The 17,411-nt window shown below is 40.3% G+C and overlaps 3 protein-coding genes across 5 annotated transcripts; 2 read left to right on the top strand and 1 right to left on the bottom strand.

Moving 5' to 3' along the window:
- Positions 1-482: 482 nt before the first annotated feature.
- LOC114725164 (uncharacterized) lies at positions 483-4,212 on the top strand. 2 transcript variants are annotated; one of them, XR_003738403.1, is made up of 4 exons: positions 483-1,779; positions 3,188-3,532; positions 3,655-3,730; positions 3,846-4,212. XR_003738403.1 is itself a non-coding variant. In XM_028911652.1 (3 exons), exons 1-3 carry the CDS (start codon positions 841-843, stop codon positions 3,948-3,950), a joined length of 1,587 nt encoding a protein of 528 aa, XP_028767485.1. In that variant the 5' UTR covers positions 483-840; the 3' UTR covers positions 3,951-4,212. The 2 variants fall into 2 exon arrangements, 1 of the variants encoding a protein (XP_028767485.1); XM_028911652.1 differs by having other exon boundaries at positions 3,188-3,730.
- Positions 4,213-8,964: 4,752 nt separating this feature from the next.
- On the top strand, positions 8,965-10,578 carry LOC114725148 (phosphoglycerate mutase-like protein AT74H). The gene is made up of 5 exons (XM_028911633.1): positions 8,965-9,511; positions 9,585-9,704; positions 9,790-10,003; positions 10,081-10,161; positions 10,241-10,578. The coding sequence occupies exons 1-5, from the start codon at positions 9,037-9,039 to the stop codon at positions 10,332-10,334; spliced, it is 984 nt and encodes a 327-aa protein (XP_028767466.1). The 5' UTR covers positions 8,965-9,036; the 3' UTR covers positions 10,335-10,578.
- Positions 10,579-11,947: 1,369 nt separating this feature from the next.
- Positions 11,948-16,045, bottom strand: LOC114725145 (BTB/POZ domain-containing protein At1g63850). Of its 2 annotated transcripts, none has more exons than XM_028911628.1 (3): positions 14,661-16,045; positions 13,294-14,336; positions 11,948-12,472 (listed from the first exon to the last, which is right to left on the bottom strand). In XM_028911628.1, exons 1-2 carry the CDS (start codon positions 15,648-15,650, stop codon positions 13,401-13,403), a joined length of 1,926 nt encoding a protein of 641 aa, XP_028767461.1. In that variant the 5' UTR covers positions 15,651-16,045; the 3' UTR covers positions 11,948-12,472; positions 13,294-13,400. The 2 variants fall into 2 exon arrangements, with proteins under 2 accessions (XP_028767461.1, XP_028767460.1); XM_028911627.1 differs by having other exon boundaries at positions 13,348-14,336; positions 14,661-16,044.
- Between the last annotated feature and the right edge of the window lie 1,366 nt (positions 16,046-17,411).

Consider the following 17,411-nt stretch of genomic DNA (forward strand, 5'->3'; position numbering starts at 1 on the left):
AACCTCTAATTTACTATCCAAAACTGGTAAAATTGTCTCCCATACGCTCTTCTGTTATTAGTATTACTCTTCGCTGAAAAAAACACTAGTCCTTTTTTTTTTTTTAATGAAGGGAAGATAAATTCGGGGGGACCACATCGAATAAGTGCGATCCAATGATACAAGCGTATTTGCGAAGAAGCTACAACCGCAGGGGAGGGAGACGAGGTGAGATATTAATCATCCACACCCACCGGTTTTGGACCATTGGATTCGGGGGGGTGTTGATTACGTACACAAGGGGGGACAGAGTGGTCCGCCTGTCATTCCCCATTGCGAGGGACCCTCTTCTTTTGACAGAATCCAGGATTCATACACGTGCCAGCAAACGACACTCACATATGCTCGTCCTCACGCTATAACTATCCCGCCAATTTTTTTTTAATATATTAGAGAAACCGTATTATAATTTTCTACCACTCAAGATTTGTTAAAAGAGAGTGTGAGACTTGGCACCTGTAGGCTTCGGCTATATGCATGCTCTCTCTCTCTCTATCGCCTTTACCTGTCTGCAACTACAGCTGCCATCTCCTTCGCTTCTTCCTTCATCTTGCTCGCCCTTTCTTTCTCTTACTTCCATTGTATTGTTTTCGCTCTGATCTCACTCCTCTGTTCACATTTCTTTTTCTGAATGGAGGTCGCCTTCGTTGTATTTTGTGCCCCCTTCTATCGGATCTGGCTCTCGTCAATCTGGTAGTTCTTACCAAAATTTAGGGCTTTTCAGCAATGCATTTGTTCTGATTTCTTCTTTTTCTTCCTCTTTATACGAAGAATTCACTGAAGATTTGAGATACTCGGGAAATGAAAGCGACCCAGAAAGATTCGCAAAAGTTAATTTGGGATGAGACGAGAAGCCCCTCCGCTTCCCCTATGGCAGGAGCTGCCACGCATTCGCGAACCTTACCCAAGCTGCTTGTGTGGCTCATCCTCTTCGTTTCTGTCACCTATATTGTTTACACGCTCAAGCTCGTTTCCACATCACGCGCTTGCGATGATGGACCCTTCTCTACCGACCGCCTCTCTTCATCCTCTGCCGCCACGCTTAACACTGTGCCCAGAATCAGAATCAATGTCACTGCCTCCAGGCCGATTCGAAATCCAACGTCCATAGCTGTGAGTCGAGAATCTCAAGAAATCAACAACCAAACGGAGCTCCGCCACGTGGTGTTCGGAATTGCCGCCTCCGCTAAGCTCTGGCATCAAAGAAAGAACTACATCAAGCTGTGGTATAAGCCCAAGGAAATGAGGGGCATAGTGTGGCTCGATGAACGAGTTAAGACCTATGACAACGACGGCCTCCCGCCGATTAAGATATCTGGTGACACTTCAAATTTCCCCTACAAGAACCGGCAAGGTCACCGGTCCGCTATTCGGATCTCTCGCATTGTCTCCGAGACTCTACGATTGGGGCTTAAGGATGTGAGATGGTTCGTGATGGGGGACGATGACACCGTTTTCGTCACCGACAACCTCCTCAGGGTTTTAAGGAAATACGATCACAACCAATTCTATTACATTGGTAGCTTATCGGAAAGCCATCTGCAAAACATCTTCTTTTCGTATAACATGGCGTATGGCGGTGGCGGCTTCGCCATTAGCTACCCATTGGCCAAAGCTCTGGTGAAAATGCAGGACCGCTGTATTCACAGGTATCCAGGACTCTACGGCTCCGATGACCGAATGCAAGCGTGTATGGCCGAACTCGGTGTTCCACTCACCAAAGAAGTCGGTTTTCACCAGGTCAGGTTCCTTGATACGCTCTCATCTGCTTCTGTTATTGTCACTCTGTTTCTCTATCATTATTGAATGACTAATTTTACTCAATTATTGTCGGCCATGTTTGTGTGCATCTCTTTGATTTGCCTTATTCGTAATTTCATTCCCTAATACAGTGTTGGCTTTTACGGTCTTAGTGACCCTTGTACGGTGGTTAAAGCTAGAACTTTCCATTTCAATGTTACTCTCCTTACTGGTTTTTGGTCCCTATACGACGAGTGTAAGCAATGGCGTTGTGTCGGTGGATTTTGCGATCAATTTATTTTGGTTTTTCTTAAAGCAAAAGACTTCTCTCTTCCGCAATTAATTTCTCTATAGTGGAATTTAATTATTCTCTGTCTCCTTGCTGGTGCTGTTCAATGTTAAAGAAAATGCGGATTCATCTTGTGCGAATAATTTCCTAAACAGACAATAATAAAAACAAACATTGAGGTCCGTCTTTTATGACACATTGACACCCGCTGCATTCACTTTTTGTATGGGAAAAAATTGAGGCGAAACGTTACCATTTTTTTAACTGTGAACCGTGAAAGGCATTTTGTGGACTCTGTATGCTTTACTGATAACCTTACGCTTCAAAATGACTGAGGAGAGGAATGGACTTAGCAGGGGTCCTGTCTAAGTCTTACATGTTGGTGAAAGTTCTATTTCACTTTCCTTAGTGAAACCTCGCAGCTTATTTGGAGGGGGATTGAACCAGGTTTGGATCCTCTCGAAATGCAAGATTTATGATGTGCAAGAAATCATTAGGTTTTCTTCAAAATATGTCTACTTATATGCTTCAGTTAGTAATACCTTTTAGAAAATTCAATAAAACAGATATACTAGTTCCTGAAATCAATTTTTTTGATGTTGAACATTTGACCCGCCAGCGAACGTCATTGCATAGACTCCCACATTTTTGTGAATGGTTGGAGGGAATGCTCTGTCCTGTTGGGCCCCTTATCTCTCAAACGACATGAGTATGAAGAATTTTGCTTTGTTACATAATTATTGGCGTGCTATAACTCCATTTGCCGTAGATAGTTAAGTGTTCTAGATTTGGACTTTCACAATTCAGGTCTTTTATTTGTTCCTTGTGCCCTTGTAGCCGCGGAAAGGGAACATAAAACGATGATGGTTTATGTCTTGCCTCCTAATGCATTGGTAACTTGTTGTGCTCAGGCATGAAGAATTGAAATATAATCATGCTGTCATTGACCCCTCGGTGGTCTCTGAGAGGGGGAACTCTGTTGTTCTTCTTTTGTTTGCTCAATGAACTAATAAAATGGAGCTGCAGTTTTTTCTTTTTCAAAACCATAATTAATGTAGTCATGCTTGGTGATGTCTTAGTTTTACTACTAACATGTACTTCTTGTTTAATTGAAACCAGTATGATGTGTACGGGAACCTGTTTGGGCTTCTTGCAGCTCATCCTGTGACCCCACTTGTTTCACTGCACCACCTTGATGTTGTTGAGCCAATCTTCCCCAATGTGACTCGATTGGAAGCCCTTAAACGGCTTACTGTACCAATGAAGTTGGACTCAGCAGGTCTGATACAGCAATCCATCTGCTATGACAAAAAAAGAAGCTGGACCATATCAGTTTCATGGGGTTTTGCTGTCCAAATCTTTCGTGGTGTGTTTTCACCACGGGAGATAGAAATGCCTTCGAGAACATTCTTAAATTGGTACAGAAGAGCGGATTACACTGCCTATGCATTCAACACGCGCCCGGTTAGCCGAAACCCATGCCAAAAGCCTTTTGTGTTTTACTTTTCAAAGGCAAAATTCAATTCTACAAAGCAGCAGATAGTGAGTGAATATGATCGGCATCGTGTCCCCCACCCTGAATGCAGGTGGAAGATGATTGATCCTTCGACTTTTGACAAGGTGGAGGTATATAAGAAGCCTGATCCTTATCTCTGGAATAGAGTAAGTACTCACAGCTTGATGAATGTCTATGGATTTGGAGTTTTCTTTGTTTTGAATCTTGGTGGTGGAATTGGTCAGAGATTGATGCGGATCGGTTTTGCGTCTGTTTTTGCAGGCTCCCAGGAGGAACTGTTGCAGGGTGATGAAGTCAAAGAAGTCAGGAACAATGGTAATAGATGTGGGTGTATGTAGGGAAGGGGAGGTCAGTGAAATCTTGTGATGACTACTCTATTAATAGGGAAAATCTTTTTTTTTTTTTTCCTTGTTTAGATCCTTAGCTTATTTGTTTAATTTTTTGTTCCTCAAGTCGAGTCAGCAAAAAATTTTGCAATTTTCCTCCGGGTTAAGTCAACTGCCACGCAATTATTTAAAAGGGAGAGATTGGGGGGGAAGGTCAATGTACAAAAAGATTTGTAGTTTAAACAGGTTCTATTATATTGACTCCCTATAAGTTTAATTTAATTTGTAATTTTATTACACCATCTCCTCTGAGGAGGGAGGCTATTTTTAAACTGGTGAGTGGTGAGCACATAAAAACTGGTCTGTGATTCTGAACTGTTGTGCTTTCCATGTTTGGACTGTGAATACAGTGAACTCTGTAGTGGGGGCAATGTTTTAAAAGCCGGACCGGAAATCAAACCGGAAAGATCAACGGGTCATGGTTCAATCGGTCGGATCGGTTGGACCGTTCGGTTAGACCGGTGACGCAATAATTAATTTAAAACAATATTATATACATATAATTAGTATATACGAAAAATATCAAATTATTAAATAATTTAGAAATGTATTTAAATAATCTAAAATTATAATGAAATCATTGAAAATGGACTAAAACCTTATATATTTAAATTTATGTATGTTTAAAATATTTAATGATATTACAAATTATCAATTCATTCAAATCAAAATATTTTTTAAAAGATAGACCAAATATCGAAATAAAAAGACTAGCGACTCACGATTTTAACACCACAATATATGAAATTTTCAATGAAATAATACTATATGGTTATAAATAGTCTAAAAATATATTAGGATATTTAAGGGGATCAATTTTTTATTTTTCTTCTATTTTTTAAAATTTTTTTAGTATTTTTAAGTCAGGCTAAAAAACCATCCGGTTTTCTGAAAACCGTTCCGGTTTCCGGCTTAATAACGGCTCAACTCCGGTCCAATCCGGCTCAACTATGTGAACGGTTTTTTGGTCCAAACCGAGCCGTTAACGAGTCCGGGTGATGGTTCAACCGGTCCGACCGTCCGGTTCGGTCCGGTTCTTTAATCATTGAGTGGGGGGATAATTGCTGTCATTTTGGAGGAAAGGTAAATGATTGAATTTGATGCAACAATTAGAGGGGTCCGCATCGGTGTTAGAGAGCGTCGGTGGCAGGTGATTGCCTTTTCCGAAAATGAAAGGGACAACGAAAAGGAAAGAGGTGTTATTTTCCCTTTTCAACGGTGCCGGGTCGTTCTAGGGTAGGTAATGACCAATAAATAAATCTATAATCCCCGACGCTCGTCCAAACGCATTGGACCCTTGTGTCTCTGCTAAAAATTCAGGAAGGACAGGGTTCCAATCAATGATGTCCTTTTATTAACATAGGCTGAATTGCATTATCGCTTAACTTCTAAAATTCGATGAGAAATCTCCATAAATTTCTAAATTTGTGCAAATAATCACTTTGTTAATATTTCGCTTACAAAACATCATATATCATTAATGATTCATGTACCTTAATTTTGTGTTTAGTTCTGGAAAATCATGTGATAAAAATTGATTGTTAAGTTACCTTTCATTAGACATTATAAGTGTCGTAGGAAAATTGATTATGAGAGATCTGTTTGAGAAAGCAATATTAACCAGGTAGCCAACGTATCTGGTTCTTTCCCGCCTCATTTTTCCTTCAGAACTTTTTTGATGTTACATGAGGATTATGATCTGAAACTTCTAATTTGCAATCTCAACAATATACTACTACTAATAAATAGGGACTCCACAATACATGAATGCAGAGAGAGAGAGAGGGAGGGAGGGAGGATTGGAGGGAGACATTTGACAAGACTGCGTAAGCTGGCCAGAGATGTCACTATTTCAATGACGTGCGTAATGACTAGGATTGTCTTCCCAATTATTTTCAACTTTCATTTAATTATCACTGAACCTCCCCATTTATCATTTATTGATTTATCACCCCTCCTCTCCCTTCTTCCGTCCCCCCGTCATCCATGTCATTAATATTTATTAAAACATCCAATATAAAATATAAAATATATTAAGGGGGAGTTTATTTATCGATTTATTTTAAAAAGAAAAGGTGATCTTAGTTGGGAGAGTGGGAGCGAAGTAAAGAGGAATTGGGAAAAATATTTTTGAGATGAATTAGATACAGAGATGTGTTATGATTAATTTGTTTTTAACTTGTTTTTATAATTAAACTAAGCGAAAAATATACTTAAATGACAGACTAATATGTATTTTTAAAAAAATTAAAGAAAAACCGATCCTATATTTCCCACAAACACGGCAAACTTGATCCTCTCTCAATAGAAACAATCCCTTTTCTATTGGTCATGTGCAGAAAGCCTGGTTTGTTAATTTAATGGAAGCATGGGTTAAATCTTAAATGACACTCATATACCAAATATAGGGAACACGCATTTCTTCCCCCCCTTTTCCCCCATCATGATGTGATTTGATTCCCGACTTGTTTGCCTTTACTCCAAGAAAAATGAAAATAATTCATGAGCGATAAAGAGTGCCTAAGTCAGCGGCGCCTATGGCTATATAACAGTTATGATTATCAACAATCATTACAATATTAATTATGTCTCTCACTAATAATTAATTATCCTTATTGCCACTAAATTATTTTGACGCCATTTAGTATTAAAATCACATTAAAAACCTCTAGTGTTAAAAAAAATAAACAAGCAAAAACTATTTAATTCAGTGTGTTGTAACCCGGGTCAAGGAAAAATGATGTGTTGTGACCAACCAACCCACAAAATAGGGGCTACGTGGGGGTTCATTCTCCTGTGCTGGCCCCTTCCTTTTGGGCTTTTCGTCCTTCTCAGAGGTTTTCTTTTAATGAGCAGTAACAACCCTATTTGGCAGGACCTCATAAAGCACTTATAAATATACGAGTATTTTATATAAATTCAGATAAAATTTTGCTCATATATTTCTTTCATATTTTATAAATTATGATTAAAAAATTATTTATAAATTATTCTAAACAGGCCTAATAATATCAATGGTCTGCCCAAAGGAACAGCATAACTACTGTTTTCCACCTAAGGTGAAGAGCAACAAAAAAAAAAATTGCTTTAATTTTAAAGTTAATTTAGGGGCAGAAGTTAGTTGTACAAAACGCAATACCAAACATGAGTTATGAGATCGAAATAGGTTGAGAGCCGCAAAATCAGTTTGGGACAATGACATGTGGTTTCAAACACAACTCTAACGCTCTATGATTTTTTTGTGACGTGGTTTAACCAACTATTTACTCTCTTTTTTTTCCCCCAGCACAATCCCCCACCAAATGCGAATAACATGATGAAAAAACATTTCTAACATAAGGACGCAAAGCAACTAACCGTGATTGGCTCGATAGATATTATGTTATCTTGAAGGGTATGGAATGTGAACTGGGGACCACAAACCATTAACACCGAATTAGGATACATAAGAGTTAATTAACTAATTTAATTATATCAAGAAAATTTGTTAAGTTAGTTATTTATAATATATAGGTGCTGTCTTTCTTAAAAATATTTTTGTTAATCAAGTATATTAGCATTAACATTTGATGAAATATTTAATATGTGTAATTAGAATAAGGATTACCTTAAAAAAAATAAATAAGAGATAAAATAAATTAAGATATTATATTTAGAATTAAATTAAAAAATATATTTTTTCAGCGTAATTCCGAATCATAACTCTACAATTAAATTTTAGTTGTCCTTTTTGACAGTTTGATGCTGACAGGGCACTCATTCATCGGTAGAGAGAGGTGGAGAGGACAACGTGTCGGTGAAGCTAAACACCATACTGACCAAAAAGGCGGGAAAACGGGGGAATTAATTACCTTCGTATGTTCCCATAAAAAACAAAAAAAAAAAACCTTCGTATGTGCTTCAGTCTCTTGATGATGCTAATCCCATTAGAGGCCATGATTTATGAACAATTATTAGGCATTGATTACTTATTAGATAATCCCTCCGTCTTTTTCTTATAAGCGATCTTAAACTCCATCACGTAGATCAAAAAATTATTTAAAATTAGTTAAAGACAATAATAGATAGAAATTGAAAGTTTTTCTTCAAAAATACTCTTATTTATAGGATAAAAAGAGTATAAGAAAAAGAAAATTATTATAATAATAAAAATTATGAAAGAAAGAGAATGTGTGATGGAGAGATATGATGATTTGAAAGATAAGATAATAAATATATTTAGTAGTAAAATAATTAATTAATAGGTGTAAGATAGAAAATTTGCTATAAAAATTTAAGACAACTTACAAATGTTATTTATATTTAAATACAAGAAGAAGACAGTAGTTGTTGTTTATAAAAAAAGACAGAAGGGATATTGATTAAAGTAAAAATGCACATTACGTCCTTTAATTATTGCACTTATTCTAATGCTATGATTTTTAAGCTGATAATATCCAGCCTACAACAAGTCACATTTATTAAACAAGCAAAAAAAAAAAAAAGAATAACTCCTTTTGGATAATTTTTGAGAAGCTGCGGGCACATTGTCCATGGGCCCAAGTGGATGAGACCTTTTTGAAACGGGGAATCATATCATGTGCAGTTTTTGTAGTAAAACAGAAAGACATCAGTGTGGACAGTAATTGACACATGAAGGTGAAGCCCATGTACAACAGTGGATCACGAAGCCCGGAGAATACCCACAACGATGAGTTAGCCTTTCGCGTGTGCCGTGGCTGGCTCTGTGCCGTCTGATCAGTGAACTCAAACAAGGGAGAATAAATACAAAACGTCGTAAATTGACAATTGGATTTGTATTATGACATGACCCCTTCACACCTTAATGGGACCTACTTTCAAGCCTCTTTCCAATGTCGTCCTTGTCATCACTCATCTCTCACAGTCATTTGATCCATTTCCACCTCAATTTTTTGGCCAATTTCGACTTTTCACAAGGTTCTCATTGCTGCCCAAAGCTAGGCCACCAGATTTTACCAGGAGGAAAAGAGGCAAAACTGTAGGAATCACAAACTCTGGGAACTTGTTTGGTTGTCTTTTAATGCACACTTGATAACAGTCAACTCATGTCTGCTCTTACCTTCACCTCTATTTTTCCAGTTGCTCGGAATTTCAATCGGATCCAATGCTGCAACGACTTAGGACAGACCACGAAGCTACCCAACAACAACAATGGAGGGGCGAGATTTCCTGAGAAGAACGTTCTGATCCATCCATCTTCCATAGCACCACCTCCGAGGCCTCGAAGGATCATCCTGGTACGACATGGACAGAGCGAAGGGAATGTCGACGAGGCTGTCTATACCAGGGTCGCTGATCCCAAGATTGCTCTCACCGAGAAAGGCAAGGCTCAAGCAGAGGAATGCGGATACAGAATCAGAGACTTGCTTATCAAAGACGGCGCTGAAAATTGGAAACTTTACTTCTATGTGTCCCCTTACAGAAGGACTCTCGAAACCTTGCAATGCCTGGCTCGTCCATTTGAACGTTCCAGAATTGCAGGACTGAGAGAAGAGCCCCGTCTCAGAGAGCAAGATTTTGGTAGCTTCTCTGCTCTTTTACGGTACTGATTTCTTCAGCTGTATATTCATGTTCTTTGTCTACGATCGTGAAGGGAATTTTCAGAATAGAGAGAGGATGCGAAAGGAAAAACAAATGCGCATGCTTTATGGTCGTTTCTTTTACCGATTTCCCAACGGAGAATCCGCGGCTGATGTCTATGATAGAATCACAGGTTAGATAATCCTCAAAATAATTTATATATGATCATTGAAAGTAGGAGCTTATTATTGTTGGCACGTTGGGAAAACGCCAAACAGGATTCAGGGAAACTCTGAGAACGGATATTAACATTGGGAGGTTTCAGCCGCCTGCTGAAGAGAAGATAGACATGAACCTAGTCCTTGTGTCGCATGGTCTCACACTTCGAGTATTCCTCATGAGATGGTACAAGTGGACCGTCCAACAATTCGAGGGACTCAACAACATGGGCAACGGACATATGCTCGTCATGGAAAAAGGCTATGGTGGAAGGTAGTAACTTTTCTGAATCATCTATCAGTAGTATTGTTCTATGGAAATCTGAACTGTATACACTTATGAACAAACAGGTACAGCTTACTGATGCACCACAGTGAAGAAGAGCTAAGAGAGTTTGGATTGACAGATGAAATGCTAATTGATCAGGAATGGTAAGAACACAAACATGACCCGATATTATTTGCTTTGATTGTCGTTGTGGCTGAAACAGAGTATTTGTGGTTGGTGAAGGCAAAAGTTCGCAAAACCAGCTGATTTGAACTATGAGTGCCCAATGGTCAATTACTTCTTCCCGCATCTCAATGAAGAATTAAGCAGGACATAAGAAGCGTGATAGGCAGATGTTATCCTTCCTTCTCAGAGGCAGTTAAATCTTGTAGTAGCATGAGAAATGATCATATTAACCCTCTTCTTCCTACTTACTGTAAACATATACATGGGAATCAGGATTTAAGTTTCCACTGCCAATTTACTACTTCTTTGTTGTAATCGATTAAACGTTTAGGAACTCTAACTTTCATAATCGAAATAATCATGGAATGTTAATAATAGTCTCTTTTGAATGATCATTTGCAGTGAGGTAGTTTCTTTATCAATTGAGAAGTTTTTCCTGAGAGAGATCAAACATATTGTGTGCGTGATCGTCAACCAAGCAGAGATCTTTCCTAACTCTTAACCCTCATCTACAAGCATCGTCCTTTGTCAGCATCGAACAAACCTTCCAATTGTCAACCTTCTCCCATCTGCAAGAACCATTCATAAACTACCCTCATGCACCCAGCGGCTCTTCCTTTTGGAACGCTTGTGATTTTCCCCCCCACATTTTCATCAAGTTTGGCAACGGACAGCAGCTTGTCATAGGAAAGGTTCATGGGGGAAAGTATAAGTCTTCTTAATCATCATATCTATAAGTCAGTGTTGGTATGGAAATCTCAACTTTATCGATAAACTCATGAACAAACTGCAGTTTACCATTACTGATGACAGTGAAGAAGAGCTGAGAGAGTTTGGATTGACAGATGAAATGCTCATTGATCAGGAATGGTAACAATATGAACATGACCATATCCTTTTTGCTGCTTCTGATTTTACAACTAGCTGTCACTGCTGCTCAAATTGACGTGTTTGGGGGTTGCTAAATGCTGATGGATGAAGGCAAAACTTTTCGAGACGTTCTGATTTGAACTATGACTGTCCAATTCTCAGTTCCTTCTTCCCAAGTCTTAGTGAAGAACTGAGCAGAAGCCAAGAAGCATGACAGGCGGGTTATCCTTCATTTTCACCTGTAGTGATATCTTGCACTAGCATGAAAAATGATCGTACGCCTTCCTTTTACTGTGCATATACATGGGTTGGCAAAAAAAAAAAAAGGGAGTTGACGTTCATGTTTCCAGTGCCAAAAGCTTTTTGGATATTTTTTCCCAACAACTTTGTGGGTCGAAAATAAGAATGGATGTGAATTAACAAGAGGAGTTTTTTTTTTAAAAAGAAAAAGGAGGGGGAAGGGAGGCCGGTCACCGGACATCTGGCATGCTAAATCCCCAACACAAAAAATCACTGCGCACTTGCCCAGTAAATGACTCCGAGTCCGACCAATGATTTACTAAATTCACTTTCAAGTTATTTCTTCACAAAATCATCATTGTAAACCCCGCACATTATTCATGATTCATATAAAGTACAACTCATCTCCCAATGTCAACGTAATACTTTAGCCCACATCATTGGGGGGAGGGGGGGAGGGGGCGGGGGAGGGGAAGCAGAAAAAGTCTAACAACCCACGATCCCAATCACAGAATAGTTTAGAATGGTAGGCCGCAAAATAGTCCATGATTTTTTATTTTTTCCATCCTGCTAAATTAATTGGAATGGCTGTTTCTCACTTTCCCGCGCCAGCGCTGCCCGCCATGATCAACTTAATTGCGACTTCCACAGTGCTAGCATCACGATTCCAGGTTGTAATTTTCACTCAACGAAATTATAGAATATAGACCATAAATTTCGTGTCTTCCGGTTCGATACACCACACAAACCAAGCTCAAACTTTCCCACCCCTCCAGCTAGGAAAAAGGAAAGGGGAAAAAAGACTCATCGGTAATTAAAGAAAAAAAATCATATTCTTAGGTGTCACAAGTGATTATATTCCCCGCAGCTAAACTTCCATAGAAGTTATTCCTATACAAGCAAAATCGGTTCAATATATTGAGACACATGCCCATATTTAAGGATCAACATAGACTACTCTGCAAGGAAATACAAGTATATCTCCATCAAGACCTTTCTTGGCTCCAAAGCTAACGGATGCTGATCCCATTAAAGAGATCCGCCTCACCATCCTCTCTTTACCTGCCAAGAGCTGCTGTGTTTGTTACATTTTAACGAAGGACCAACCCTGCCTTCACTACCATGCCCTCTTCTGCAGTTTTCGTGTCCATCCATCACAAACTCATTATCATCAATAAACTGTAAAGAAACGAAAAATCATATCAAAACAGATATTTTAGGAAGGACTAGCAGGTGGTAGGTAGCAGTACAGAACATGGCAGTCAAAGGCATGCGACTGCAAATATTAATGCAGTTCAGAATTCAGAAAAGAAAGACGCAACATTCTGACAAAAAACAAGAGAACCAAAAGAGCTAGCATGACGGTAGTAGCTGGCTAATTTAGCAACTTCCAATCAAAGCGGACAGTAACGGAAAGAACACAAAAAAATACTACAAGTCAGTGCATATAATATCAAGCAACTTTATGATTCAAATGAAGCGCCGGACAAAACCTAGATGGTTTGCTCCGGAATAATCGACTAGTTAGCAGTATATAGGTGTAACAATAAGCAGTATGCTCTAAACATCTACCAACAAGTATTGCACACCAAATGTAGTTTATTTGAAGGTGTACGATACTGATTGATAAGCTGTTCACCTGTTTCATGGGTGTGTTAGGAGTTGGAACCTGAATTTTTACTGCTCAGCTAGTAATGTGTTATTTACTCAAATTTATCCTTCTTAGAGAGTGTCTTCCATTCACCTAACAAGACAGACTTCATGATTTAACATGAGTGCAAATCAAATAGAGCAGCGACAAAGAGAGAACCAAAATGATTCTAAGCTTCCAGTCAACCCATAACAGCGATTACTTCCAACAGGATAGAAGCTGCGTAATGATAACTGATTTTTTCCGCCATAGAAACTGAAGACATCAAGTCTAACACACTTCAACCAACTAAAGTCCCCAGGCACTCTATTTAGCTTGGTTTTAAAAGGAAGAAGATTTAAATACTAACCATCATGGAGTAAACATAGTAGAGAAGATCATGAGAATGTATAAGGAGACAGACCCAGTTAAAAACATTGTGATGTGATAATTCTTGCACCCCGAGATCATCGGTCTTCAAGGGTTGTCTATTGTGGCAGTTGTAATTCGTAGATGCTGTGCCCGTTCTTGCTCTCCATTTCGCTTCCAAAAAGCCCGTCTCCACCAAATTTCGAAACCTCTTTGTATGTTTGGGCAGTCTTCCCCAGAATTCAAGAAACGGTTAAACCAAGCAAGCAGGATTTCCTGTTGCCAGGAGAGTGGTAGAGTGAGGATGGTGTTGCTAAGGCCATCCTCAATTAGGTGACGATCAAGGCCTTTGGATCCCCTCCTCATCCAACCAAAATCATCATAGAATGGCACCAACCATGTTTTTAGTAGTAAACACCTGACATCTTTAGAAGCTAATAGTTGTCCCTTCCCAATCCCAACAAACAATCTTGCTGTAACCCTGCTAACCTCAAACCTATGAACTGCAGGCACTTTAGAATGAGCTTCAGACAATTCAGATTGAGATGCCCACGTTTTCAGGAAATCCTCAGCAATCTGCCTATCAATTAAAATATCCAAAATCCAGTACAAATTATCTGCTTGTCGGGCAATTTGACCCACATCTTCCAAGTCAGAAGCTGCAGCTCGCAAAAAATGGTGACTGAGCAGTTGCAGACAATCATCACAAGCCAAGTATAAGGACTCTTTGCGAAGATCATTTTGAGATGAATTCTCACGAAGCATCTTTGACACTAACCCTTTCATTTCACGCCTGGCCTTTTCATCTTTTCCTTCAAGTACCACACGAATAAGTTTTAGCAGTACTTCCTCACTATCATTTGCCTCTTCATTTCCATCAGTAACTTCTGTTGAAACCCTCTTCAAAACTTCCCCGGCAGCTTCAAGACGAAGCTCGGATAGAAGTGAGGCCACTTTCTCTTCTTCGTCCTCTGCCCACGGGGCTGCTTCCAAGTATTCCAAACAAGACAGAACCCCAGCATCAAACCCGATGGCCGCAGAAACCTAACAGACCACAACAGCAGCAATGCGTTCTATGTACGTCAATCAGACAACCATAAACAAGGAAAATTTGAAGGAACTATTGAAAAGGGGGGGAAAAAAGAACAGACTTAGAATTATAAAATAATTTTTATGTGACATACACAAACTCACGATGTAAAAACTTGAACATTAGAATCTCTACCCCACTGAGTTTGGTAGCACTTTTCTTCCTTAGTGGCATAAACAGTTGACACCTCAAATTCAAACTTCCATAATCTACCCAATCACAGCTTATAGCACCACCTAAAAGAAAAACGAAATCTAAGACATTAAGAATCGGGTTACCTTCAAGATACCAAGAACTCTGGAAACATCCTCCTTCATTAGCTTCTTCCTAAGATCCTTACAGTACATCAACCTCAACGTCTCAATGTAAATTTCAACGTCATCGCAGTCAGCGATTTCAACAATGTGCGGCAGCGTCTGCCGCTGCTGCTTCGCCCAGCGATCAGAGAGCTTGACGGAGAAGAATCTGCTATGGGCAACAAGAATTTGTCGGTGAACGTTCATGGAAACGCTGATTCCATCTCTGGAACTGAGTGTGAGCTTGATATCACTGGAGGAGGGATCGTTGAACTGGTTACCAGGGCTGCGGGTGGCCAGTATGTCCGATATCCGTTGCATCATTAGAGCCTGCCTATCCTGCACTAGAATTTGGGGCTTTTGCGCGGAGGAAGGAATATTGTTTTGGGGGATCTGAGTTCTGGAATGGACGTCGGGCTCGCTGGCCATCATTTCAAAAAGGGTGGGGCTCGATCGAGCTTTATCGGAAGGGGGCGGCGGCGACATTGGATTCAGCAACCCCGCGGTGAGGGCGGAGTTGAATTTGGTAAAGCCAGAAGGGAAAGATTCTTGAGAAGAGTGCCCATTGGCGGGGCTCCCCGAGTAGCTAAAATCCATGGTCGGGGAAAACCTACCAGGCGAGAACCGAATCCTGTAGGTGGACGGCGAATCCGAAGGCGAAGAAGGCAATGTGGAACGGCCGAATGAGGAAGCTTCAGGAGAATTTATAAGACGGCGAGGGTGGTCGGAGGGAGCAGGGATGGGTTTAGAGGCGGGGCAGCACCAAGACTGGTTGGGGGAAACAACAGTGGGAGGATCAGGGTAGCGAGAAGAAGAGGAAGAGGAAGAGGAAACGGCGTCGTTGGGAGCGGAGGAAGAAGCAGGGGCGGAGATAGTGGTTTCGCGATGCTTGCGACGCTTGGGCTTGGAGGGTTGGTTTTGGACCTTGAGGAAAGCAGTAGTGGTGGTTGTTGTAGTTGTCGTGGCTGCCATGAAATGTCCAAGAATTCCGTTTTGTTGTCCTTTAGGGCACAGAGGGGGGGGGGGGGGGATTAAATGGCGATGGAAACGAGATGATGGAGGGAGCAGGAAGGAGTCAGTCAGATACAAGTAAAAGACATGAGAACATCGCAGGGTGACTGAGAAAAGGCCATTAAATTAAGAGAGAAAGAGAGATTGGCAAATCAAGTGTCTTGTAGTGAAGAGGGTTTTAGGAGCATGGTCCTCATATGGAGACTAGAGTCCAAATCTCCAGTAACGCTCAGCTCAGGTAATAAGGAAATTGTTAGCGTCGTGAATGAGACGCTGAGACAGCAGGGCGCGGGCTTCCCCCTTTGTTTTTTTCCACCATTCATTTTCCAATTCAGTATTCAAAACCGTTACTTGCACTCTTTGTTTTATTTTTTGGGAGGGCATTTTATCATTTATCATTGTGTCGTCTCCATCCTGAGAGTTAACCATCATTTGTTTATTCATACATGCGTGCCCCAGCTTTCTTTTCTTCCAAGGAATATGTACGCCTCAAGTTATTATTTTCCATCATCAAACGTGACATGTGTTCCTCTCCCACTTTCAGTTCCATACTTTCTCTCAAGGCCAGTGGCCCCATGCAGCCCTTCCATTGCTGCAGCATTCCATTCAATCTCCTTTGCTTAACTACTTTTCTCCACGACAGAACGACGCACTCAGTGTCTGATGGAATTGGAACTTGGCCATGACAAGAAACAAGAGCTGGTTTTACCTGTTAGGGTCTTGGGTCTTTTCTTTCCTATTGGGAACTGTGGTTGGGTTTTACTGTGTATGGAAGATCCTAAGAAGGATGGACTGCAAGATACCAGAAAGTTTGATTTTGATATGAAGGGGGCTCTGGGTAATTAGGCAACATGGTGAGTTGGTTCAGATATGGACCCCTCCTTAGATCCCTTTCACAACCCGTTCGGCAGGATATACATATAGCTGTGTGGCTTCACATGCTCAATATTCCACTACAGACACTGTTATTTGAGTCGGTGGCTATGGATTAAATGTGTCCAAAAAGACTTTCTGAAGGATCCGACAAGTTCAGCAAAGGATCTTATACGCACTGCTTTACTTCACTCGAAGGAAAACTATAATTGCTGTAAACACAAGCATCATGCCAATTTCAAGCTGTTAAAAAATGACGCCCTCAGTAGTTTTCCACGTCTTGGCTGCTTGCTGATTCCAGCAAACCAATGCTTGTGTCTTTGTTTTATGATATGGGTCTCGCTGACGAAGTGAATTGGGTTACGATCGAGCTCGCTTTTGTGTGCCTGGTTGCTCTTTTTCTCAGAGTGGGGCACAAATACTTTACTTGATCCTAAATGTGGCTTATTATATTGAACTATATGGACAAGAGGCCAAATATATCAATTAAGAAAAAGGGGGAGAAACGAGCATTTGTCCTGTTCTTCTATGTTGAGGGGTAAGCATCTGTCATTCCAAGCTTTAACAACAAAGCTGTCTTCTTGGCTGGTCTCCCTCGTGAATTTGGGGTCCCATCTCTCAATAATTAAAAGACCTGATCATGGGGTACTATTGCTGGCCCATTAATTTAATATGCACCTCTTAACCCACTAGAACAGGAGAGCAGAATGCGGAAAGTGCAGTGCTGTGCTCTTGTACTAATTTATTTTGCTGACATAAAGGGCATTGTTTCACACAGGCAAATGGCAGAGTTAGCCTGCCACTAGTGGATTGGTTTGTTTGACGGAATAAGTTGGGCTTATAGGCCCA

Source organism: Neltuma alba, unplaced genomic scaffold (genome assembly GCF_004799145.2).
Source record: "Neltuma alba isolate B1F8T4 unplaced genomic scaffold, ASM479914v2 tig00012228_pilon, whole genome shotgun sequence".
NCBI classification, from domain to species: Eukaryota; Viridiplantae; Streptophyta; class Magnoliopsida; order Fabales; family Fabaceae; genus Neltuma; species Neltuma alba.

Coding starts and splice junctions, on each gene's coding strand:
- LOC114725164 (XM_028911652.1), top strand. CDS start 841: ATGAAAGCGACCCAGAAAGATTCGCAAAAGTTAATTTGGGATGAGACG. Junction 1,780..3,187: donor AAGAAGTCGGTTTTCACCAG/GTCAGGTTCCTT, acceptor AATTGAAACCAG/TATGATGTGTACGGGAACCT. Junction 3,731..3,845: donor ATCCTTATCTCTGGAATAGA/GTAAGTACTCAC, acceptor CTGTTTTTGCAG/GCTCCCAGGAGGAACTGTTG.
- LOC114725148 (XM_028911633.1), top strand. CDS start 9,037: ATGTCTGCTCTTACCTTCACCTCTATTTTTCCAGTTGCTCGGAATTTC. Junction 9,512..9,584: donor TCTCAGAGAGCAAGATTTTG/GTAGCTTCTCTG, acceptor ACGATCGTGAAG/GGAATTTTCAGAATAGAGAG. Junction 10,004..10,080: donor GAAAAAGGCTATGGTGGAAG/GTAGTAACTTTT, acceptor ATGAACAAACAG/GTACAGCTTACTGATGCACC.
- LOC114725145 (XM_028911628.1), bottom strand. CDS start 15,650: ATGGCAGCCACGACAACTACAACAACCACCACTACTGCTTTCCTCAAG. Junction 14,337..14,660: donor GAGTTCTTGGTATCTTGAAG/GTAACCCGATTC, acceptor GTGGTCTGTTAG/GTTTCTGCGGCCATCGGGTT.